The 26,442-nt window shown below is 45.0% G+C and overlaps 1 protein-coding gene across 1 annotated transcript; it reads right to left on the bottom strand.

The window, feature by feature from the left end:
• Positions 1–847: 847 nt before the first annotated feature.
• Positions 848–26,114, bottom strand: PPT2 (palmitoyl-protein thioesterase 2). The gene is made up of 8 exons (XM_032973090.2): positions 25,883–26,114; positions 19,954–20,107; positions 17,764–17,859; positions 13,733–13,840; positions 11,431–11,514; positions 10,454–10,538; positions 9,486–9,540; positions 848–7,314 (listed from the first exon to the last, which is right to left on the bottom strand). Exons 1-8 carry the CDS (start codon positions 26,048–26,050, stop codon positions 7,171–7,173), a joined length of 894 nt encoding a protein of 297 aa, XP_032828981.2. The 5' UTR covers positions 26,051–26,114; the 3' UTR covers positions 848–7,170.
• Positions 26,115–26,442: the final 328 nt, after the last annotated feature.

Genomic DNA, 26,442 nt, shown 5'->3' with positions numbered 1-26,442 from the left:
TAGGAATGATGGGCGGTGGTCAAAGGTTACCGTCAAGATTGGCAGCCAGAGGGAAGATGGAGCGATTAAATTAGCTTGCGGGCAGCAACTACTGTACGTTGATGCATCATGGGACATTTGACATCTGGAAGCCTTAATCCAGCAGTGGATGGATCATGGCTGATGATGAAGGCGTCTTGTTCACGCCAGTCGGTGGGCATGTAACGACGCATCAATACTTTATTCTTGAGCTCACAATACACACTGTGAAGTTGTGTGAAAATATATATATATTTTTTAAAATGAATATACAGTCTGTTCTCCAATTACGCGATGTTCATGAATGATGTCGGGTTAAGCTCAGTCTGCGGTAACACGTGAGATGCGTAAGCAGGTCGAAGACTGAGGCACGTGGGTAGCATCTAGAAGCATCCATCCCGCCGTGTGATGCTATGCCGAGCAGCCGTACGACCGCTTATTCCTACTCGCGCGACCTCGTTCCGTTCACTCAAATCGCGTTATATTAAATTCGTGTCATGAAAACACGCAGCGTTATATAACAGACTGTACACTTTATGAAATAATGGGAATCAATGTAATAAGTGTTGAGCTCACTGCACCATGAACCACAGATACCGCTCGACCATGAATGGTCGAGCGGTGTCTGAACTGGGCCTGGTATCCCCCTTCACTGACCCAAACTAACCTGTGTGTGAAGTATGGTCAAATAACCTCCCATGACCCACAGTGTGGGGAGGCCGTCATCCAACAGCGGATTCTGTGCAATTTAACGCACTACACAATCTTGTTTCATTTCCTGTAAAATACTCCGCGGGGTTCCACAAATGAATAAAGGTGAACGAAAATCCATTATTTTTTCCATTTATTTGAAGGCAGAAAATCTGTGAATAACAATTTTTTTTAGGAACAAATCTAAAACTCTGCATGCAAGAGAAGTGACGGTTATTCACATGGAGGTCGAGTGAAAAAGCAAATAGTGGCCGTAAAACAAGCGAGTGGAGATCTCACGACCTGGCTTGAAACGGCGTTTGTGTGAATGTGCGTTTAACTTATTTTGCAGCCTTACGTAGCCAACTGTGCTCACGTGTTGTCCACAACAAGACAACGGGGAATTTAACGCAACATCAAGACACGGTGCGAGATTTCACAAAAGACGCTTTGAAAGTTTAATTCATCCAAGCTCTCTTCTCCGTATTTTCACTCTCCTCTTTAACATCCACAATTTTTTTTTAAATTAACGTACAGACAAAGAACACAAAACAAATCGCCTTGCCCGAATTAATTCCCAGATTACAACACGCCGTGAACACATTTTCAGACGTGCATTGAGTAACCACACGTGATCAACGAAGACGGCCATAAACCCCACACACACACACACACGACAAACATTCCCCTTCATCCTCTTCCCAAATGTGAATCCACAATAGATCATCAGTATTCACCGATGGTAAAATCAGCTTGTGGTAAAAAATCGGCAAAATAGTTTCGGTTCAACGACTGCGGGGCGTTGTGCGTCGAGATGCACGTAACGCTATGCCATGGCGGCGCTTCTCACAACCCCCAAACACCGTGCGGACCCGCCACTTTTTCGATGCCGCGATAATTTCCGCAGGGGGCAAATGGCAGTGAGAGAGTGATAGGGTGTGAGAGTGAGAGGGTGACGACATGTGCAAGTGTGAGGCTGTGCGAGTGTGTGACGGAATATGTGAACCGGTCCTGGGCCTCCCCTAGGTGGACTCAGCCACACTAGGCGGTGGTCACCTTCTCCACCACCATGCCCTGCAGTGGAGGTGTTTGTCACACGGCAATTAAAAAGGAAAACAATTCAGTCGTCACGTGTGGATTATTGAAAGGAAACCCAAACCAACTTTGGTACAATGTCATTTTAGGAGTCAAACGAAAGCCCCCAAAAATATTTTCGAAGTGTTTTGTTGAATTTCAAAGCGGTCACCACGGCTGATACGATACACGAGAGGGTTAAAAATTAACAACCAAATTTAATATGGTTGTTTAATTGTGCAGTCACTGGTGACCAGGCTGAAATGATCAACTCGCCACATTTGAGAACCTGGTTTACTTAATCATGGGGGTGGCTGCCCAGATTTGAACCCAGGGACCTCGACAGTGCTGGCTCGATACTCCGACACGATATTCGATCACGAGCCACTCGGTCACTTGCACTCATTTTAATTGTGCACTGCTTTAAGCGTAGCCAAATCGCGAATGCAATCTACATTTCCCGAATGATGCCTTGACAACAAGGTGGATTCAAACGGTGCCAAAGGATGCGCGCTGTCGCAGTCCGTTTCAAAATCACGGTGCAAACACGAGAGACCACAGTTTTGTGCGACCTTTAGCGGCGTAGTTCCTGAGCTCGTACACACGCGGCGGGGGGCTGCCAACAACAGCAAAAAACTGACAAGTGAACAAAAAGTTGAAAAGGGGCGCTGCTGGTGAGGTGTCTGAGTTAGGGGTCAGTCGGGTCAGTCGGGTCAGTGCCAGGTGCCAGCACTGGCAACTGACGTATCTGCTAGAATTTCGTTTTTTAATGGTTATTTAGGCTGCATCGTTGACTACGCTGTGGGGCGGTGCTAGTACAAGCATGCCCTGCCTTAACAAAAACAGTGCCACAGGCAAACAGATCATGTAGAGAGCACCGAGAAAATGTACCGATAACCCTGTCATTAACTTTAATTTGTTAACTGTGACGTGTGATCACCCGTTATATACATATATATAAATGCTCTGTAATTCACCTGTTACACTGGGTCGAAAGCATTGTTCTCTGTATACGGTGCTTAGAACAAAAAAATATCTTGGCGACCCTCGCAGTGCTATATCGTGGTGGCATGCATACTCATATCATAAACTGTCTGCTCTACATCCCCATTGCGACGTGTGTGTGCGCCCCCCCTTCTCACTTTTTAGCCACTTTACACAGTATGTCCTTGAAATAAACGTGGGCATATATAAATATTGACCCGTATATAGTGGGGAATTTTTGGGGAACTCCAAATGAAATATTTTCAATCGCTCTCTCTCCCAGAGCTCAAAAATGTAGTAGCTTGTTGTTCAGCGCGTGTCTCTATGCGGCGGGGGGGGGGATATCAGGGAGTCCCAGTTTAGCACTGCACAGTCACTACTGTAAGCATTGTCGTGCGTTCCGAAATCTGCCAGTTGATTTTCTGCGGTTGATTCCAGCAATATCAATAATATTACAAACTGTAAATGGTCCAACCTGGATATATTGCGGGTTTTTAAACTCCTCGTTACACGTGACAACTTGATTTGTTTCGCTCTGTCGGGTGGCTGGAGAGTTACGTGGTAACAACCAAAATGGCCAGATTATTACGTGGCTTAACTCAAACATCTACAATGAATCGTCTGAGTTTTGTTGAGAGGACAAATCGACTGGCGCACCCCGGGCCCCTGAATTAGCCCGGTGGTATTTAAAGGACACACTGTAGTGCTGGAATTTGCAGCGCCTCTCCAGAGCGGAACACGGGCAAAAATGTGAGCGCGCAAACATTTCTCACACATCACACGGCTGCACACGGAGCTCAATAAAGGCACATGGTTAACAACTGTTTGCGTACAACTCACCTGTCTGCTTTCACAATAGTCAACGCTTCCGTCAGCAGCCAACGTTATCCGTAGTTTCCAAATTTGCATTGATAAGATGTTAAATGTTTTGACTGATTTATTGCTAAAACTGGCATTTTTAAGATATAAAACAAGTTTCCTTCCTTAAAAATAGTTTATATATAAACAACGCTTTTGTTCAACGTTGAGAAATGTTTCAAAAATACGAATAGAGCTCTTCCGTAAATTGTTGCGATCTTTTTGCGAACGCATTTTCCACTATTCCTGTAAAAACTGACAAAGGTTCAACTTTGCATTTCCCTCCATAAGAAATTTGCCCAATTTAAAACATGCGACGACTTTAAAAACTGTGCTCGAAACATTACTCGTGGACGGGGAAAATTACAGAAGTTAAATAATCGTTTTATTGTAAACAATACTTGACATTTTTGGTGCAAATAACCCAAATATCGAATCGTCATTTAAGCTCCGTTTGGCGATTTGCTCTAAAACTTCGTAGAAATTAGCATCCGATCTGAGTGATTATTTGGGTCTACAGAATTAATTGTACGTTTTTTTTCAAGAAAACTTATTCAAACGTATTCACCAGTCCCATAAAAATCACCATCGGCTCTAAGAATGATGCTAACGTACAGCAGACACATGGCCTAATTTGGGTTCATATAAAGGAAAGCAAGAAAAAAATTAACTTCCAGCTGCAAATCACCGTGTCTGAGGTAAAACATTCGGCCAGTGTGAAAAGCCTCTGTATTAAAATGTTGGGCCAGCTTTCCAAGTCAACGCAGTCATACTCCAATTTAGGTGCAATTGCATTTCTACTGCATTGGGAGGCTATGCATTTGGCGGATAGCGCGGGGCAGTGCAGTAAAATCCATCGTCGCACTGTCCTGTGCCCTCAACATCTATGCCTCTAACCTTCATCCCACGCTGACCAGCATCGTGAAGTATGGTCAAATAATCCCCTCCCCCCCCCCCCCCATGACCGAAGTGGTGTGGGGGAGGCATTCAGCCAGCAGTGGGGACAAGGGAGCTTTGAATTTAATGAAATTAGTGCAGTAAAATCTGAACCGAATCTGCACCGCTCAAGACCAGACGCGGCCACCAGCTATTTGAGTAGAAAGCCCGGCAGCTGCGACCGTGGAAAAAACCCTGACTAGACCGTGGCCCACATCGTGAACCATTGTGAACCTCGGGTCAAATTCAGCGGAGGGGTGTTGAAGACATCATCCGTTCAAGCTTCCCATTGAGTCTCTGCTTTGGCGATCACTCACGAGTTGCTGTATGCAAGAACATTTGTGCAGTGAAATGAAAATGCATCCGTCAGCGAGCGGACATGGAACAAAAGTGCCATGCAGGAAGTGATGGAATGAAAACTGATGAAATGGAACCCCCAAGACCCTATCTTAGTGACCCGCATTGCAAAGACACTTGGTGGTATAAAAACGACAATAAATTGTGCTACTGCTTTATGAGTGGCCGGTTAATAATTAACAGAGAAAGGGCAATGAAGCAAATATAAATACCCAAGAACATGATGGACCTTGTCTCATGATTCCATCAAGACTCAGTGGAAACGTTCAACTTGGTTCATATGCTACTCACAGGGGCTTCTGCCTGTCACTGAAAATAAATGAACTGATAACATTTAAAGCTATCACATTAATTTGCCTATGGCCAACTCACCCAGACTGTGCCCGATCTCGTCAAACCTAAGAAGCTAAGCAGAGTCGATGAGCCTGGATAGTGCTTGGACGGGCAACCACCGTTCACTGCAGTTTGTTACAGGCTGTGGTGTTACATGGAGGGCAGTGCAGAAAATCCACTGTTGCTAAGCTCCTGCAGCTGCTCCCCACCTTCACTAACCAGCACTGTCTGCAGAGGACATAGAGAGGCCCTCATCTAGCAGTGGACTGACTCAATTCTGTACAAGTAAATGTTAATTGATTTCAATTGTCCACAACTGCCAATTCAGTTAATCCAGCTCCTCTAATGTTTTTTTTCTTTCTCTAGGTATATGAACATACTGGACTGCGAGTCATTTTAAAAGGCTTTGCTCACATTCATTTAGGAAGGGCTGGCTTGCGTGACTCGGCTGTTATGCGTGGGCTTAACACAAGACAAATTTGACCTTCACAAGTTAGACACTGTGCCAGGTTTTGTCATCTTCTCAAAAACGGTTAAAACGCATCGCCTTGACAATTAATCCCATGGGTATTGATGGAGACATAAAATGGACATAAAAGCCATTCCTTAAAGTGCAATTTGAGCTCTAATTTTAATAAATATCACCAACCACACATTTGAAATCCTAAACATCATAACTTTGGACGACAAAAAAACAGCCAATTTTGTCAGCTATGTAAGTGCTCTTGTGTAATGGATTATTTATTTATAAGGTTTTTTTTACCCAGGAAAGCATCACTGAGTATCGGGTTTCACTTCCAGGAATTATGCCGAATTTTCACAGTAGGGGGTATGTTGCTATGTGTAATCCCAGTTAAGTAATTTGCAGGTCATTTTTGGTTTGTTATTTATCATTGCCATGTTTGCTCAATTCCAGTTGTTTATGCATGTTTATTTTAGCTATGGGAGGAAACTCATGCCAAACAGGGGGAGAACATACAAACTGCACAGAGTAAGGAATTGAACCTCGGTCGTGAGGCACAAGTGTTACCACTGCACCACCATGCTGCCCCAAATCAACCACGTACCACATACATGCCAAAGCATGTACACATAATTTGTCTAAACCACCATTAGCATCAAAACTAAGTCAGATATTGAACAGTTTGGCCCAGATGATTGCCGATTCAGCTTTCCTGTTATGAGACTAAGCTCACAAGTGTGAACTTAGTAAATGTGGCTTTCATAGTGACTTGCCCATGTACTGTATCTATCCAGGTCAGAAGCAATGAGACTTAGAAACAAGTTTTTCGAGTAATTGGCTGTGAAAATGTTCCACACGAGAAGCCATTTTGTTGACCTGTGGCCAGGTCCCTTCTGAAAAAGAGCTCTATAGCTCAATAGGCCTTACCCGGTAAATAATAAACATGCAATTTAAAAATAAAATAGTGTATGAGATGCATTCTCAGATATATGTATGTTGAACTTCTTTCGCACCATACGTGCTAATCAGATGGGCATTGGAGACTGTGATAAGCATTGCGATGTAGTGATAGTTCTTCATGACACAGTACAACACGGTACAATGACCGACGCACGTACAGACAATACCATGGTCCCAAAATTGCACTTGAGACGGCAAGCGAAGTAAACATGCCATCGATTGAGCATGAAACACTTCATGCCAAGGGTCCACAGTAATGTCACATCACACACACACACACGAACCTCATTGCCAATCACTGTTCTCAACAATTACAAATGTTCATTGCTACAGTGCGGACGCCACACTACAATGCTGTTAAAACGGTCGAGATTGTAAAACCATGAATGAAAAGAAGACACTGCAAAGGATAAAATAGATCAGAAGGGTTAAAATAAAAGTTAGAACTAATTAAGGATGATGAGGAAGACGATTACTGATGATGAAGGTGTAATCGCTCAGCTGAGCCACTTGCTGATGTAGCGGTCGAAGACGGTGCGATTTGAATGCCAGGAGGTGTGCGTCACCCCTGGTACCTCGTACACCGTCAGCCCGCCTCGCTCATCCAGAGTCCGCAACCCAAACATGTCCCGCTGGTACACCTGCACAGAGTGCGCGGAGTAGGGGAGCGGTGAGCTATTGAGTTAGTGCGTAAATGAGTAGATGAGCCGGTTAGTGCGTTGATTGAGTGCAGAGAAGAGTGGGAGAGTGTGTGCAATTAAATGAGCGAGTTGGTGTTTGAATTGGTGTGTTTTGACTACACGAGTGCACGACTAGGTGAATCATTTGGGAAGTAGAATCGTGGGCGAGTGGATAACTGAATGGGTCGGTAGTGGTTGAGTGAGTGGGTGATTGAATAAGCGAGTGAGTGGGTGATTGTATGTATGCTGCACTTCTTTTACACCGTACGCAGCCAACCTTGCTAATCGGAGGTGCGGCAATGGGTGAGTGCTGAGTGGGTGAGTGCTGCGAGAAATCCTGCAGTCTAAAGTGTTCTGGGCATCATGAGAGAAAACATTTACAGTAAATTGCGCAGGGACACGCAAAAGACTCATGAAGGCATGACACACGAATGTGGGTGCTGAGTGGAGGTACTCTGATACATTTTGACAACTCTGTCCCCGAAAGTCTCCACCGAGTATGAAGACTTTATTTTAGGTGGGTAATGTGCTTAGGGGCTATGACCAACTCACCGGTAATGCACTCAATCTCATCAGATATCGGAAGCTAAGCTGAGCTGAGTGCGAATAGATGGTACTTGGATGGGCGTCCACCATCCATGAAACAAACGTTCTAGGCTGCTCCCGGGCTACGTCATAGAAGAGGGCAGTGCAACAAAACCCATTAATATACTGTATTGACCGGTATGGTGGCGTCAAATAACCCCCACGTGCCTTACGCAACAAATAGGCTCTCATCCAACAGTGGAATGAGAAATGGAATGTATATTTGAGATCCTTGGCCAATTCCCCTGCTGAAAATGATTGCGCATTTAAAGGAAAACGAGAGTGCCAGGAGTAAAGCCACGCATACGTGGGGATAATAGAAAACACCCACGTCGATACAGAGTCGTCACTAGCCAGTTAACACCCACGTCGATGCAGAGTCATCACTAGTCAGTTAACACCCACGTCGATACAGAGTCGCCGCTAGCCAGTAAACACCCATGTCGATACAGAGTCACCACTAGTCAGTAAACACCCACGTCGATACAGTCGCCGCTAGTCAGTTAACACCCACGTCGATGCAGAGTCGCCGCTAGCCAGTAAACACCCACGTCGATGCAGAGTCGCCGCTAGCCAGTAAACACCCACGTCGATGCAGAGTCGTCACTAGCCAGTTAACACCCACGTCGATGCAGAGTCGCCGCTAGTCAGTAAACACCCACGTCGATGCAGAGTCGCCGCTAGCCAGTAAACACCCACGTCGATGCAGAGTCGCCGCTAGCCAGTAAACACCCACGTCGATGCAGAGTCGCCGCTAGCCAGTAAACACCCACGTCGATGCAGAGTCGTCACTAGCCAGTAAACACCCACGTCGATGCAGAGTCGTCACTAGCCAGTAAACACCCACGTCGATGCAGAGTCGTCACTAGCCAGTAAACACCCACGTCGATGCAGAGTCGTCACTAGCCAGTAAACACCCACGTCGATACAGAGTCGTCACTAGCCAGTAAACACCCACGTCGATGCAGAGTCGTCACTAGCCAGTAAACACCCATGTCGATGCAGAGTCGTCACTAGCCAGTAAACACCCACGTCGATGCAGAGTCGTCACTAGCCAGTAAACACCCATGTCGATGCAGAGTCGTCACTAGCCAGTAAACACCCATGTCGATGCAGAGTCGTCACTAGCCAGTAAACACCCACGTCGATGCAGAGTCGTCACTAGTCAGTAAACACCCATGTCGATGCAGAGTCGTCACTAGTCAGTAAACACCCACGTCGATACAGAGTCGCCGCTAGCCAGTAAACACCCACGTCAATGCAGAGTCGCCGCTAGTCAGTTAACACCCACGTCGATGCAGAGTCGTCACTAGCCAGTAAACACCCACGTCGATGCAGAGTCGCCACTGGTCAGTAAACACCCACGTCGATGCAGAGTCGCCGCTAGCCAGTAAACACCCACGTCGATGCAGAGTCGCCACTGGTCAAGCGCACATCAATTTAACGGTTTTCTCTGAGAGGACCGGGCAGACATTAAACTTTGTGGCTGGGGAGAGAGAGAGAGAGTGTGAAGTTTACTGAGACAAAGCCTGGCTGCTCACACAAACCTCCTGGTCCTTCATTTCTTGCACCGTTTCATTGCCATCATAGAAGCCAAAGTGACTGGAACACAAAAATGAACACATTTAGTTTGCACAATGACAAAAGGCTTGAAAAAAGGTTTTCCCATTTTTTCTGGCAACAAAACAGTTATTAAGATGTTAAAACACCAAACTGAAACCTTTTACAAGGAATCATGTGTGCATGAACCACAACACTTGTGGTCAGAATGCAAACAAAAAACACACTCTGAGAGCATATGCATTGTCTTTGAAAGTGATTGGTCCACACCAGAGACAGCTTTCTTTGGAGCCTCGTCTCAAAAGGTCTTAGACCAGAGGACGCCAAAAGGCGTACAGCACAAAAGTATTCGCAGACTGTTGGGGCAAGTGCTGCTAGCTAGCACCTATGAAGGCCGGCACGGCACACAAAGGGGGTGGCCAGCACCATGCCCGACCGCCTTTGTCTCCCCAGTGGTGATGTTTACACAGCACACCAGGTACTCATTTGAGGCTGAGTTGACCTCGGGGAGGCCCAGGACCAGTTCAGATAATCGTCACTGGTATTGGCCGTGAGCGGGAATCAAACTCGGGTCGCCAGGTTTGTAGTGCAGCGCTCCCCATTGGACAATGACATACACACATGGCCTACAAGGCAAGCTGCCCACCACAATCAGCATTCCGCAGTGGAAAACCAGAGCAAAATGCAATGGAGCAAAGTCCATTGCTGTTTTGGACTTCTATGCCCCTGCACCTTTGTTCCACGCCTTCATAAGCCCGCGCTGACCAGCCGTGGTCAAATACGGTCAAGTTAACCGCCACAACCGGTACATGGCGTGGGCAGGCCCTCATCCACCAGCGGATTTAAAACAAACAAAAAACTGTCCACATACTTGCGCGCAAATACAAGAGCTGCGTGTGGAGATTGTCTTTTTGCTAATTTTGAACGAGCGCGGCAGACGCAGCACTGCTCCTACCTGGACTGCCAGGGCGTGATAACACCGTCGTCCGGTCCGCCGATCAGCACCAAGCGGTTGATGCGCAGAAAGTTTTTTTTCCATTCTGCACAAGGAACGGAGAGGAGATGACGAGACACGGCCGAGGCAAGGGCTGATGCTCTGGCCGGAAAGTCTGTATTGTCGCGTTCATATACGAATGCAACTGCTCAAATTTTCACTCATTTGTTGGGTCTCTTGTTTCATTGTTTAGCTGTGTTTGGGCTTTCACCTTTATGGTCACATGCAAGGCATTCGGTGACTAAATAATAAATTACTCGGCAAGTAATGATTTACCCACTCATGATTCACGAATCGTCACAATCCAAGGTCAACATTAATATCAAGAATACATTTTGCCGACTCATTTCAGTTGTCTGTCTCATATGTCCCTGTTTTGTCCCTCCTTCATTTGTACCACAAGCCAAAATGTAACATTCGCATCAACATTTCATTAATCAAAAAGTCTATTCTAATGTGCATGTCTCGATGTACGAACTGATTATAACTGAAGAGCTGTTCCATGCCTACTAGGAGCACATCTACGAGAGCACCAGTCTCGAGGTGGAGCAAAACAAGTGGGGAATCATGGGTCAAGGAGCATAAACCATCATCAGGCGAACTCCGGTCATCCTCACAACAGCGGCTTTTGGCAAACCATCAAAGACGGTCACTGCATCGCGCATTCAGATGCGCTTCTGCGGTCGTCTGGAACGCCCTTCCGATATTAGGAAGTCACCGGAGCTGTGTACTTTGAAATCCTATAGATTAAAAGCTAATTTCTTTAGAATCACTTTTTGTTGTGTATAGTTTGTTGTCATTTACCCGCACCTTTGATGAGCACGGTTGCCAAAATACGGTGTGAAAGAAGTTCAAGCATACAATACGTATAAAACGGTGGGGTAAGTCACGTGGCAGGGGCGGTAACTTAGTGCCTCCCTCTAAAGTCTAAGGCGTACCGGCAGCACTTGCGTGCTCCCTCTCGTTGTTGAGAAAAGACAGGAACTGGCTGTTGTTGAGATACTCCCCCAGGTGGTGTGGATCTGCACGCGAGCACACGTGACATCCGTCGTGAACGCTCGCGCCAACAACAACAACCCCCCCTCACCGCTGTGAGACCCCAGTGACCCATCCTGCTGCCGTTGCCAGCTGGGCCTGGCTTGTTGGAATTTTCATATCAATGTTCGCCACTTCAAAGAGGGGCCCTCATAATGATTTACCACTCATCAAAATATAAAAAAAACACACGGTTATAAAGTTCAGCAGACGCAAAGTAAGGGGAAGCTCGATGTATGATGCTAAAGCAAAAAAACGTCATAGGATTGAGCCTCTGAACAGCATCGAATTGGAACTGATTTGTATGGGATTCATGTCCTAGTATGAAATGTAAAAAACCGTAAGGTCATTATAATACGATATAATTCACGTTGAAAAGCCCGAGTCTCAGGTTTTTCGAGACGTTTAGCCGATTCCTTTTTAAAAGAACGTTATGTGCGTGAAGAGGAAACCAGGGTACCTGACAATACTACTCAAAGATTCATACAGATGGATTCAGAAACTAATTTGCTGCTGGGAGGTGGCCAGGAGATCAGTTTTTTGGCAACCTCCCAACCCTGTGGGCTTTTGGGAGTTTCACAAATCTACGCGATCCACAACCTATGGTCTCGGAAGAACTGGATAACAGGCATGCACGACCATAGCCATGGGACCCTTCATACAGGGCACGCTCGCATTAGCATAAGCTAAATTGATTCAACTCCTAACACGTGAAGGACACATCCTCATGTGGCATGGTTAGTTACCACATAAAACGTCCCTCAAAAATAGTCGAGACTAAACATGGGGCAGCAGGCAACGGAGGGAATGTGTCAGCGGACATCCGTGGAGATGGAGAGATGAAATCGGCGTGTTCGCAGGTGCAAATTGGATTCTTGCATTATAGGATATGGTGATGGCTTGGGGAGCATTATAGAGTACAACAGTGTCACCTCAAAACACTGAACTAATTCAGAGGTGGAGTGCCCTGGTATAGCCATATGTTAAACAAAACCCCATTATTTCCATGAAGACAAAATCGAGCCCATTTACAAATTGTATTTAATTTTAACTTAACAATTCATATTACATTAAAACACAAGTATATAATAAGAATGGTCAAAGTAACTTAAAAAAAATATGATGGGAACCGAATTGGTCTGCAGGTAGTTTCAATTTATTGTGTAGTCTTCTTTGGTTCTTTCGGTAAAGTCACGTAGAATGAGAATAAAATAATAAAATAAAATAAGACAATAAAATTCTCACGACGTTTCGGCCACAACACAAGCAGCCTTCATCAGGTGAAAGAACAGAACAGAACTTCATCAGGTGCAATAACTGTTCTGTTCTTTCACCTGATGAAGGCTGCTTGTGTTGTGGCCGAAACGTCGTGAGAATTTTATTGTCTTATTTTATTTTATTATTCTCAATCTACGTGACTTTACCGAAAGAACCAAAGAAGATGAATCCTTGCAGTCACGAAAGCTTTAAATAAAAATTATTGTGTAGTGTTAGGGACTTCCTACTCCGTGTTGTTTCTATGGTTAATTAAAGGGGGGGGGGGAAAACGTCACGGAAACCCCCAAAACTCACAAACCAATTCTGCAACGCACAATCCACCACTACCATAGTTTCTGTGCATTAGTGAACTGGGACTGCACTGGAGCATGACCTCTCTGCAGAGAATTACACTAAAAACTAAACTTTTTATTTTACCGGTTAAGGCCCACCGAGCAACACAGCTCTTTATTCAGAAGAGACCTGGCCACGAATGACAGCTCAGTGGCTTATCATGTGGTAGTGTATAGCAGCCAAATACGCTAAACGCATGTTTCTAAATGTGGAGGGGAAAACAGGAGTACCCAAAGAAAAATCCACACGGCCACGGAGAAAGAGACACGCAAACTCCAAATATAAACAGGCGTCGGTGTCGAGGTCGCACCCACTACTTCCCGTATACTAGGTGAGGGAGATAACATCTCACCACCGTGGCGCCCCACGGAGATAAGGCAATGTAGACACGGCTAACAACAAGCGGGCGCGCTGCTGGGCACGCCGCTCAAATGTTAAGTTTCCGGAGTGCAAGTTTCAAATTCCTTTTTGAAACATTCAACAAATTGAGCAGTTCCCCAGAAACCCCCATTGTACGCGGAACATTGTAATACCAGTCCCATGTTATTCGAGGGCTCTCTGTACATTATGTCCATGTGCCCTCCCATGCCACACCTTTCCAGTAGTTGCAGATGGAGACGTCCTGGCCCAGCTCCGTGTAGCAGAAGTGGAAGAGTGTGGACTTGACGTACTTCGGGAAGAGCCACCACAGGTAGTTGGTGTCTGGCCAGGAGAGTGAGCAGGCAGAGAACACCACATCGCGATTAGCCACTGGTGTCACTTGCACTGCACGGGATAAAACAGCGGGCAATAAGTGGTGACGGCGGTTTGTAAAAGGTGCTGATATGCACCAAAAAACTAATTTTACGTCCAAAATAACATTATCTTTCTTAAAATTTGCAAGCGCACGAGAGATGGCGGCGATTTGGCTGATGACGATAATGATGAATCCTATTCAATTTCATTTAATGCAAAAATTATGTTCTAATTCCTTTAACGTGCATTTTATACTACATCATGTGTTATAGTGCAATTAACATACATGATATACTACGTGATAGTATGCTAGTTAATTTTATATCAGATTGCATAGGTTGTTTGCTAAATCGGCAGCAAACTGCTTATTTTAAGAGACACAGAGTAAATGACACATTTGTTGGCTTCACACCAATTCTAAAATCTAAAACTATTTTTTATTTGACCAGGTAAGGCCCACTGAGCTATCGAGCTCTTTTTTCTAAGCGACTTGGCCACAAATGACAGCTCAACGAGAAGTGGGTTTTCGCATGGAAATGTACAGCAGCCAAATACTCTAAATTCTACACAGGTGAGCAACAAATACTTTATAGCCTAATATAATCATAGATAAAATGCAAAGCAAAAAGCAGACAGCCCTTATCTTGTCGCTACATACCCAGGCTGTTTAATACAAGTGTAGTGTAATAGCGCCGGCTGGTGCCCAGCAGCGGCAACTGTGGTGGACAGACAGTACACATGCCGGTGAGGGCGTGCACGGGGTGTTGGCAGAGCGGAGGAACTGGGGCAAGGGTCACGGAGGACCCCATCTGGAGGCCCCTGGAACCTGCTAGCGGGTTCGTTAAGGGAGGCGCAGTCAGGGCGGAGCGAGGCCGTGCTGGGAGCATAAAAGGAGCCGAGAGCGGGGGCCCGAGGCTGCCGGTTCTGGGAGTGGAATCGTCTCGTCGTTGCTGTCGTCTCGTCGCCGTCGTCGCTAAATGTCTCCGCTAGACGTTGCGCTACGAAGGATAGTAGCTGGCTATCTTAGTCAGCGCCGTCAGTGTTAGACGGCTAGTGTTGTGTGCAGGCGGGGCTAAGATACTGTGGAGAGTATGTGGACGAGACCGTGGAAGTTGTTAATAAAGAAGGCGACTCCTATAAACTCTGTCTCTGAATCGATGACACTACACAAGTTTAAAGGTCCATTACTCAGCATACAAGAATTTCGTTTTTCATCAAGTGTGTTATTACAGCACTCAAACAATATCATCCATTATATTTTAAGGTCAATGGAGTGTGCTGTCACTCGTGTTGCCGAAAGACAATTTAAAGTATTTATCTCTCTTTGACGAAGCTTAAAACTCATGTTGGATCACCCAGGAACACATGAAGTAGGTAGATATATGAACTGAGACAACCGATGACAAAATACCTGAAATGCACCTTCTTTTGTCAGATCTCAGAAGCTAAGCAAGATAGATGGGTGACCATCAATCAGAACAGGTGCTTGAGGCTGTGGGGTTGTAGGCAGCATAGGGCAGGCCAGGGCCGCAAAATCCTTAACTCTACTGCACTTATATTCTTGGTTCTTTTGGTAAAGTCACGTAGAAGGAAAACAATAAAATAATAAAAATATAAAACAATCAAATTCTCACGACGTTTCGACTGCAACAGAAGCAATCATTACCAGGTGTGAAAACCACAGCAAGAACATTTTTAAAAAGTGGCGTTTTTTTTACGTTAGCACCACGGAGAGCGATTTGGCAGTTATTCAGATGGACGAGTCCATCTATGTTCGGAAAAGAGGAGGGGGGAGACGAAAATAATGGATGCGGTCTGAAAGCCACCGTAAGCGTGAACAATCAATTAAGACCCGAAATGGTTTATCAAATCCTTCCAATGATTGCTAAGCCAGAATCCATCTTCTTGGTTGAAATTGTCTGTGTTTGTATATGTGGATAGCCTCATGAACGAATCTCTCATGGTAGCCAGATGGCTTGGAGAGAACCTCTGTCTTGGAGAAGTCAATGTACTGCACTTGTATGCTCCCCACTGAGCAAAGGTTGCATATCAGTTAAACTAACTGTAGTTTTTCCTGCACTTAAGTATTCCTGCACAATAGATTTGTTTATATGTTTCTGGTCTCCTTTATAAGAGGCCCCCTTGTTCTGGGTGGGCTTTCACCTGATTATAAATAAACTTAATGTGTGTATATGTGCAGATGGTGTTATTCAATATGCTTGGGTTTGTATTTCCTGTTCTGTTTTGTTTAAGCTTAACAGATGTGCAGGCTTTCAAGGAATGCTGTTTTATATTCTGCCCACTGCTAAAGGGCTGTTAACAAGAGCCTGGGGGTGTGTGAACTTCCTTATAGGCAAGGCTTAAATAAATATTTCTATCTTACACTAACCAAGATAGCCTTTGTTAGGTGCCATAGAAGCAAAGTTAAATCAAATTGTTTAACTTTTTATTGAAATAAACATGCCATTTTCATAAAGGTGTGCACAACGCATAACACAAATGAAGGTCATCTTGATAACAATCTTATGTAAACTGGACAAATTGTGTATGTCATGTGATCTAATCAGTAATGTGTTTGCTTAAAATATTACACACTTCCTTGTTGCAAATGTGGCGAGATGAAAAGTACAGTTCCGTCAACATTCCCATCAAGGTCAGAAATTTGTTTAAATTAATTGGGGGGAGCGTGTCTTGGTAAAAAGACAATTACAGTAAAACCTTGTGGATTGCGAGTAACTTGGTCTGCGAGTGTTTTGCAAGACGAGCAAAATTTTTAAATAAATATAAATTTGATAAACGAGCGAGGTTTTAGCAATACGAGTAGTACGTATACGCTTTGTCTGCCGAGCGTCACGTGATCACAACTGATATACGAGTGCTTTGGATTACAAACACGTTTCCGGAACGAATTATGCTCGCAATCCAAGGTTTTACTGTATCTGCAAAAATCGAATTTTCCAGACAGTAGGGTTTTTGTTGTCAGTAGTGTGTGATATATAAGTGGAGGAAAACATGTAATAGATAATGTTAATGGTTATGTCAATGAGTATGGCAATGATTATGTTAATTATTATCTTAATGATTATGCTAATTATTGTGTTAATGAAAACATGTGAATGATTACGTTCATTTGCTTGTCTTCTCTGGGGAGATGATGCCAACAAAACTATTAAAATATTTTTTTTCTACAATGATGGGTTGTTCATAAATATCGAACCTCCTCCTTCCTGGCATTCCCCCACTTTTGTGGATTCAGCCTTCCGGCTCCTCATCCCCATCCTTGGCCATCATCTCCATGTCCACTCCACATTCCTTTACTTCATGTCCTGGTTACCTACACAGCACCACCTCTTTCTAGGCCTGCCTCTCAAGTCTACCCTTGGTGCTTCCATGTTCATCGCCTTTCTCCCAGAGTGGTTTTCATTACATGTAAACGAAACAAATATATGTGGGTTATCATGGTTTTTTTTTTCTCCTAAAAACACCCCTCTATTGTAGGACACAAAACGCGGGCTCACATATACAAAGATCCCCCATATTACCTCGAACAGACTGTTGGGGCAAGTGCTGTTAGCGAGCACCTATGAAGACCAGAACAGCAAATGATGGGGTGGGTGGCCATGACCACGCCCGGCCGCCTTTGTCTTCCTAGTGGCGATGCTTACACATCGCACTAGGTACTCATTTCAGGCTGAGTCGACTTAGGGGAGGCCTATGACTGGTTCAGATAATCGTCGCTGGTGTTGGCCGCGAGTGAGAATCGAACTTGGGATGCCGGGTTCGGAGTACATCTCACTAACAGCTACACTACCGCTCCTCACATACAAAGACACACACACGTCGGTAAGCAACGACTCTGTAGTTAGTCCGAACAAGTCACGTCTCTGTACCTCCGTACTGCCCGGCTTGCGGCGAGGAGAGGGAGATGAAGGTGTCCACGTTATGGTTCGGCATTATGGACAGCACCCCTCGGCACACCAACCCCCCTGCCGAGAAAACCCACCATCGGTTGGTCCACACGAACGCACGAGGTTGCACACACCCGATTCTCGTTCACATTAGAAAGGACCATGGTGATGGCTGCTGATGATGATGAAAATAATAAGGCTGATGACAACTTGATGATGCTGCGAGCGGAGAAATTGTTATTTTGTGCCAGCTTTTGGCTTTGAGCAGTGCCAAATTGAACACTTGTGTGTGTATGAACATTTTTCGCACCGTACGTAGCCAACCGCGCTTAATCGGAGCCTGATCGCAAAGGCCACTGGTCACATGTACAGGATGGATTAGAAATATGGGTAGAATCACAAGGGAAGCGGAACAAGAGCTGAAGAGTGAGCATTAGGGCAGCATCGAGAGATGCAATTCTTGGAAATACACTGGGACAGACAGAGGAACATATGGATAATTATGTAGCAAAGCAATTTAGAGACATATTGACTGTCAACTAACAAACAAGTGTGCTGGGGCAAGACGCATCGTGTATGTATGTTGAACTTCTTTAGCACCGCGTACGTTGCCAACCATGCTAATCGGAGGTGTGGGGGAAGGACAACAAACGAAATACAACAATCAGTAAAAAAAATTGTTTTCAATCTAGATTTTAAAAGTGCATAGCTCCAGTGGGTTCCTAATAACAATTATCTACATGGACTGTAACAATTATGGTTACAGTCCATGCAGATAAGTTGGCTACGTACGGTGCGAAAGAAATTCAACATACATACAATTCCAAAACATGTTTCTTTGTTTTGTTTGTGCTGTATCATTTATACAGTATGTACTATTTGCCTCATTTGTACTCTCCATCTCATCTTTATCACTTCTTCTGTCTCGTCTAAGCCATGTCTCGTATTGTTTGTATTTTCTTTCTCTTTTGTTCCATAAACCTGAGGCGAAATGCCCAGAAACTGTGCATAAATCGTATATAAATAAATAAACATTCAAACACGATTCAATGCCTGTATTGCGAGCATGAACATCTACATTAAATCAATGAACTGTCACAAGCCTGTACATTATGAATCATTGCACGCCTCTAAATAAATAACTGTGGCTGAACGCACACCTCAAGAGACAACTTGAGCCGCCGTCCTTTATGTTTAGAAAGTGCCTCCAACACCTACACATCACAAACCCTGTCCCGAGTGTTTTGATAATGACCAAAGCCTAAAGTCGGAGCCAAACGAAACATGACTGACGCAACATGGAGGCCAAATGAAATTGACACTTTAAATAGACAGGCTGAAGTATTTGCGGATGGTGGTTGGGTGTTTACTGACATGGAAAGGCCACTGAGTTTAGCAAACACTGTCACGAGAAACCCGAACCCAGACTGTCAAATTGCTCAAAGTCGAGTCAAAGTGTTTATCTACTCCAACTAATGAGAAGCGAAGACCCTTCCGTAAATGGCCTTGAGCAATAACGGAAAGTCCACATTCCCATGGCAGTCTCTCCAGAGGACAACTGTTGTTTACTACCCAACAAAGCGGAACTTAACTTGCCAACTATGACTGAAAATATAATTTAAATCCTCCCGGCTGCGAGTTTAAGGTGAAACAACAATGCCACCCCAATAGATGGCAACGTTACTTACTTGGGTTTCGAACCACAGTATTATCAATGCATTTACCCATGAAAGATATACCGAGTCTCCCAAGACTCTTTTTGTGAAATATATTGTTTTGCGTTGTTTGATTAAATCACAATTCAGCATTGTTTTTAAGTTGGATAAAATCAGATAATTTTATGGCGAACCCAGAATGGCTTTAAAACTCAACTCACAGTAAAGAATTGCAGCGTGATGAAGTATGGCCAAAAATACCCCAGGACCAGTACGGCATTAAGAGTCACTGACGACACAATTGAATTACATAAGGGATGCATATGTACATTAATGTGATCGTGCATACAAACAGTTATAGATTAATTAAAACACTGGGGTGCCAGGCAGTAACCTGCCAGGGCCCAAGGCACTTGCAAAGCTGTCTTAGACGCAGGACGGCCGGAGGCCACCGTGTGCCCGTGTGTGTGTGTGCGCGAATGTGTTGCTCTTGTGTGTGTGCGTGATGGCGACGAACCCTGGGAGTAGCAGATGATGTGCACGCCGTCAGGAGCCTCTTGCATAATGGGACCCATCATGGCTCCAAAGCCCTTCACCTGGCTCCACAGGGGCTTGAGGCTGTCCATGTTGTTGAACAGGCTGAACACCGTTACGTTGGTGCCCGGGTGGGCCTGAAGAGAGAGCAAACGGGTACAGCGTGAGAACTCCGGCATCCTCCACTCCTTCACAATTTCACCTTCGCTTCTAGTTTTGATGTTCATATTTGTGTTATTGATGATTTGTGTTGACTGGCATGATTTCGAAATGAGACTTACGTTTCAAGCCAAGACAGCCTTGGCGAGTAAGACCATGTTTCATGATGCCTGAATGGGTTTTTTTCTTCTTCTTATGAAAGAAAGTTTAACGTTGTTTTTCTAGGGATGCTGCCAAGCTCTAATAGTTCTGGCGGCAGCAGTTGAGACATTCGTCAAGTTTTATAAATCCACACTTCTCTGTCCACCCAGCAGTATAATCGAGTGCACCACGTGAAAATCAATCAGCGGGTCGCACGTGCTTGTGTAAAGTGTGCAAGGCTGCACCTTGACATTTTTTGTAACTTTTACTGCTGCTGTACCAAAACTATGTTCGGTTACGAAGGTTTTCTCAAAGGTGCAAACATATTCTCATGAAAACGTATCCAAACGCCTCAAGGTAGAAACTTCCTGAGAGAACTGGGATTCAGTGAGGGGAAATGTTTTTAAAAAAGGGACACCACCAATACCTTCATTTGAAAATCGTTTTCTGCATTGATTCCTGCTACTCTCCTCCAGCTACTTTCACAATTATCTCAGAGCTTTGGTTAAATAAAATTAACACAAATGTGACCAAATCTTTTATTTAAAATCAGGAGTGAAGGGTGACACCCTGTTACATGGAAAACCACAATCAATCTCATCAAAACGGTGATCGAATGTCGATCATTGACCTCCCGATCAGAATAACTCTTTAAGCCAAAAAAAAGGTTCTTAGGGCCAAACTTGCTCTCAAAATGTCCCGGAAGTACGGATTTGTAAAGTCCATGTTTAGAGCCTTTCCCGGGTGAAGTGTGGGCGTCTCACGAATATACCAAAGGTGAACAATATCGATGCCTTTGCACTCAAACATCACCACGTTTCCAGTGAGGAACCAGCATCCCAATATCATCTTCACGGCCAAAAGGTGTTAAACCAGCTACTACCACTCCCCTACCACTCAGCTACTGCTAGCTACTACCACTCCCCTACCACTCAGCTACTGCTAGCTACTATCACTCCCCTACCACTCAGCTACTGCTAGCTACTACCACTCCCCTACCACTCAGCTACTGCTAGCTACTACCACTCCCCTACCACTCAGCTACTGCTAGCTACTACCACTCCCCTACCACTCAGCTACTGCTAGCTACTATCACTCCCCTACCACTCAGCACATGCTAGCTACTACCACTCCCCACCACTCAGCTACTGCTAGCTACTACCACTCCCCTACCACTCAGCACATGCTAGCTACTACCACTCCCCTACCACTCAGCACATGCTAGCTACTACCACTCCCCTACCACTCAGCTACTGCTAGCTACTACCACTCCCCTACCACTCAGCACATGCTAGCTACTACCACTCCCCTACCACTCAGCACATGCTAGCTACTACCACTCCCCTACCACTCAGCTACTGCTAGCTACTACCACTCCCCTACCACTCAGCACATGCTAGCTACTACCACTCCCCTACCACTCAGCACATGCTAGCTACTACCACTCCCCGACCACTCAGCACATGCTAGCTACTACCACTCCCCTACCACTCAGCACATGCTAGCTACTACCACTCCCCTACCACTCAGCTACTACTAGCTACTACCACTCCCCTACCACTCAGCACATGCTAGCTACTACCACTCCCCTACCACTCAGCACATGCTAGCTACTACCACTCCCCTACCACTCAGCTATGGCTAGCTACTACCACTCCCAAGTATGGCCAGGTTATCCACGCGAGACAGGACACAACCGATCTCACAAATGGCAAAGATGGTAGGATGATAGCGGCTTGGAGAAGGCCTTTACATCCAACATTTATAACCTCATTCACCTCACTGATTACATCTATTTCTAGAGTCGGCTGACAGAGGGCTGTAAATGTCTTAAATACGTTTTATTGTATTGTATAAAAAAAAACATGAAATGTATTGACACAGTGCATACTGTTTAATATACATTATACACTCATCAGTATGAATGATCAATAAACTTCAAAAATATATTAACAGTGTAGAGTACATATATCGTAATAGGGTTTTCCACTTTTTTCTGGCAACAAAACAGGTGTTAAGATGTTAAAACACCAAACTGAAACCTTTTACAAGGAATCATGTCTGCATTAACCACAACACTTGTGGTTAGAATGCAAATAAAAAAAGACAATATATGCATTGTCCTTGAAACTGATTGGTCCACACCAGAGACAGCTTTCTTTTGAGCCTCGTCTCAAACGGTGCATTCTGACCACAAGTGTTGTGGTTAATGCAGACATGATTCCTTGTAAAAGGTTTCAGTTTGGCGTTGTAACATCTTAACAATTGTTTTGTTGCCAGAAAAAAATGGGAAAAACCCTATTATCGTATTTTGGTACTGTCAAAGGAAGTCCCATGATACATATATCGTATTTAGCACATACTGTATTACACCACCACTACACTATACCCCATTAAACCAATCAATACTCTACGGCCGAGTCCTTAAATAGGCGGCTTGCTGGCCAAATATTACCAGCAAAGGCTTTTAGGGGTGACCCACGGGGAGATATGGCTCGCCAGTACATTAAGAGATACAGATCAGCAAGATGAGAGAGAGCACTAAACAGTAGCGGTGAATGTGGGGGAGCTGCAGACAAGAGAAAACATTGAGGTGAAAAAGAGATCAAAAACAAGAGATGAAAAAGTGCCACAGGCAACAACAATAAGAATAATTATGCACTTAAAATAGCGCCTTTCACAAAAATGCTCGAGGCAACGTGCGTGTGAAAAGGAAATAATCGATAAAGAACCACCGGGTGAGCAAAACAAGGAGCCAAAAAGTAACAAAACGAATGATAAAAACAGACACTTTTTCTTCACGAGATTTAAATGCCGTCACCAAGTATTCCAAAGCCTCATCGTACAGGTCACTTGGTCACATGTACAGGATGGATCAGAAATATGGGTAGCAGTACAAGGGAAAGCGGAACAAGAGCTGAAGCGTGAGCAACAGGGCAGCATCAAGAGATGGACAGTAATTCTTGGAATTACACTGGGACAGACGGAGGTACATATTAAGTAACAAAAGCAATTTAGAGACGTATTCGCTGTCAACAAACAAGTGGCTGGAGCGGGACGCGTCATAGACGTATTAAATAGCCTCTTTCGCACCGGACGTAGCCAGCCGTGCTAAATCGGAGGTGTGGTCATTGGCAGCAGCAGGGACCATGATGATGATCGGTAGTCGAGACTAACGACAGAGTGGCAGCCAAAGGAGAGAAACGAGCCCGAGAAGAGGTCGTCCAAGGCTGTGGTAGAGGGATGAGACTACCAGCTCCTGTGTTGTGGCTAGATGGGTCGCGTGACATTGTGTGTGTGTGTTGAACTTGTTTCGCACCGTAAGTAGCCAACCGTGCTAAATCGGAGGTGCGGAGGAAGGACAACAAACTATACTCTTTGGTTCTTGCTGTGGTTGTCCCACCTTCTTTTCTAGATTTGAAGCTTTCGTGACTGCAAGGATCCATACTCTTTGGTTCTATTCGGTAAAGTCACGTAGGTGGTCCCTTCACCTGATGAAGGCCACTTGTGTTGTGGCCGAAACGTCGTGATTTTTGTTTATTTTTTACCTACGTGACTTTACCGAATAGAACCAAAGAGTATGTTGTCCCACCTGATGACGGACGCTTGTGTTACGCCCAAAACGTCGTGATTACATTTTATTTTCTACCTACATGACTTTACCGAAAGAACCAAAGAGTATGGATCCCTGCAGTCACGAAAACTTCACATCGAGATTGACAACAAACTAATCACAAAAAAGCAGTTCTAAAGAAATGAGTTTGTCACATTAGATGATTTAAAGTGCACATTTGCAGCGGCTTCCTAATATCGGAAGAGCGTTCCAGAAGGCCGCAGAAGAGCATCTGAAAGCGCGCGATGCAATGAGGCCATCTTTGTTCGATGGTTCTCTAAAAGCCGCTGCTGCAGCGGAGATGAGCGGAGTTTTCGTGACGGTGGTTTATGATCCTTGACGAGGATCATAAACCATCTTCACCAAGCGGTGCATAGATCGTGGCTGATGATGATCGACAAGCACAATCGCCACTGCACTTTAGTCCAATCAGCCGATGTTAGTGGCCTTACGGACCAATATTATCCCGCAGCAGTGGCAGCATTGGTTTCAGCAAGCCAAACTCTAGGCCCAGTTTCGACCATCTGGGTCTCAATCAGCAGTCGTGCTTGCTAAACAAATATGCTAAGGGGCCGTCCATAAATGACGTCACGCACCTGGGGGGGAGGGGTCAGACATTTGTGACAATGTGTGACGAGAGGGGGGGGGGTTTGAGAAATGCGACATCACATCAAAATGCCTTTTTAGAGTTTTCTCCTACATCAGAGTGCAGCGCCACATTAAATACGCACTACAATGACAATAGTTTAAAGCGATTTGAAGCATGTTTTTTGTGGGGGGCGGGGGCAGAGCTTTGTGACGTCATAATTGAAGGGGCGGTCTGACTTTTTGTGACGCCGTGTGACGAGGTGGGGGTCAAAAATCGTCCAAAATCGCGTGACGTCATTTATGGACGCCCCCCCCCAACGGCATGTTCGACGTTTAAATTCAGTGACGAGAAGTCTTAATTCGCCGGTCAGTAGGGAGCAGCTTTATCGGTTGGAATTTCCCCAAACACAGATTGTCACGCACGACGAAAATCACGCAGACATTACCTGTGGACCCCTTATCAGTGGCTACCTTATACTGGTAGGCACGAAGTTGTAAACTGAGTGTACCAGCCTGCAATAGATTAATGTGTCCGTCCGTCCGTCCCCTTTCAATACTTTAACGAAGTGAAAAATTCCAATGTTCCTACCAGCCCACCCTGCAGGGACCTGTTTAGACACCAATGCTGACCTCATTGATCAGCCCGCCGCGGCCCTTATACACCTCAACGCTCGTCCTACAAAGTCCAATCACAAGCGAGACAACACAGACAAAATATATATTGTTCGTTCTTTCGGTAAAGTCACGTAGAAGGGAAACAATACAATAATAAAAATTATAAAATAGGCAAAATACATTGTTTTTGCCACGTATTGAAACGCCTGCACGCCGTATGGACCTGAAAACACTTAATTTCCCTGTACAAGAATAGGGAGTTAAACCGTATGGGTTTGACAGCTATGCATTTATAAATAAATGTTTTGTTTAGATTTAAAGCATTCGTGACTGCAGGGATTCATATTCTTGGTTCTGTCGGTAGTCACCACCACGTAGAAGGGAAACAAATATAAAATAATAAAAAAATATAAAACAATAAAATTATTATTCTTGGTTCTTTCGGTAAAGTCACCACCACGTAGAAGGGAAACGATAAAATAAAAATATAAAACAATAAAATTCTCACGACGTTTCGACTGCAACACAAGCAATCATCATCAGGTGTGAAAACCACAACAGGAAAATTTGAAATGTTTTCCTTTGTGATCATCGTCACAGTCGCGTCGGGTGGCGGAGGGCTACCCCGACAAAGTCGAATTGGGGGTCAGCCGAAGCGGGACAACGCAACGAGAGTACACAAAACAACAACGCAATCACACTGCACACAACAAACTCTATCTCTCTCGTTCACAACAACAACAACAACCACCACAACAACAACCACAACCACCGCCACTGGCGCTTCGCCGCTCGCCTGCTCAATGTAGCCGCGCAGCGCCTGCAGGTGATCGGGGTCGTCGAAGAGACCGTGCACGATGAGCACGGGCTTGGAGGCTTCGACTGTCGCCAGCGGCATCAGCAGCGTGAGGAGCAGCGTGAGGAGCCCCCGCGAAGCCCGGAGGGCCCCGAGTCGCTGAGCCATCGCCGCCGCCACCGCCGCCTCGCGTCTCCAACGCAGGGTATGAGGGTAGAGGGGGGAATCGATCCTCTTTAAATCGAGATTGACGTATGCGACGCGAGCAATTACTTCTGGAATCGATTCCGTCGGTCCCCGCGGTTGTACACGTTGAGAGCGTAAACAAGGGGAATCGATTCGTGTCTCGAAGTGTGTAGGCGTAATCTGGAATCGATTGGTATTTTTGAGAATTTTGCTTGGCAGCGTATAGTGTGGATTGTAACAGAATCTAACGTTTAACTCTTTGGAGGGACACACATTGCATTGTTTCTGTGTAAAGATCGTTTTCTCTGGGGTTTATGTCGTAGGAATCGCTTAAGGGTCGCGCTGAATACCGATTGCAAGCTTGTAAATTTTGG

Source organism: Petromyzon marinus, chromosome 50, assembly GCF_048934315.1.
Source record: "Petromyzon marinus isolate PM22_M1 ecotype Great Lakes invasive population chromosome 50, UKy_Petmar_22M1.pri1.0, whole genome shotgun sequence".
Lineage (NCBI taxonomy): Eukaryota > Metazoa > Chordata > Hyperoartia > Petromyzontiformes > Petromyzontidae > Petromyzon > Petromyzon marinus.
The sequence above is the reverse complement of the archived record's forward strand: the minus strand, read 5'-3'. Positions and strand labels throughout refer to the sequence as shown.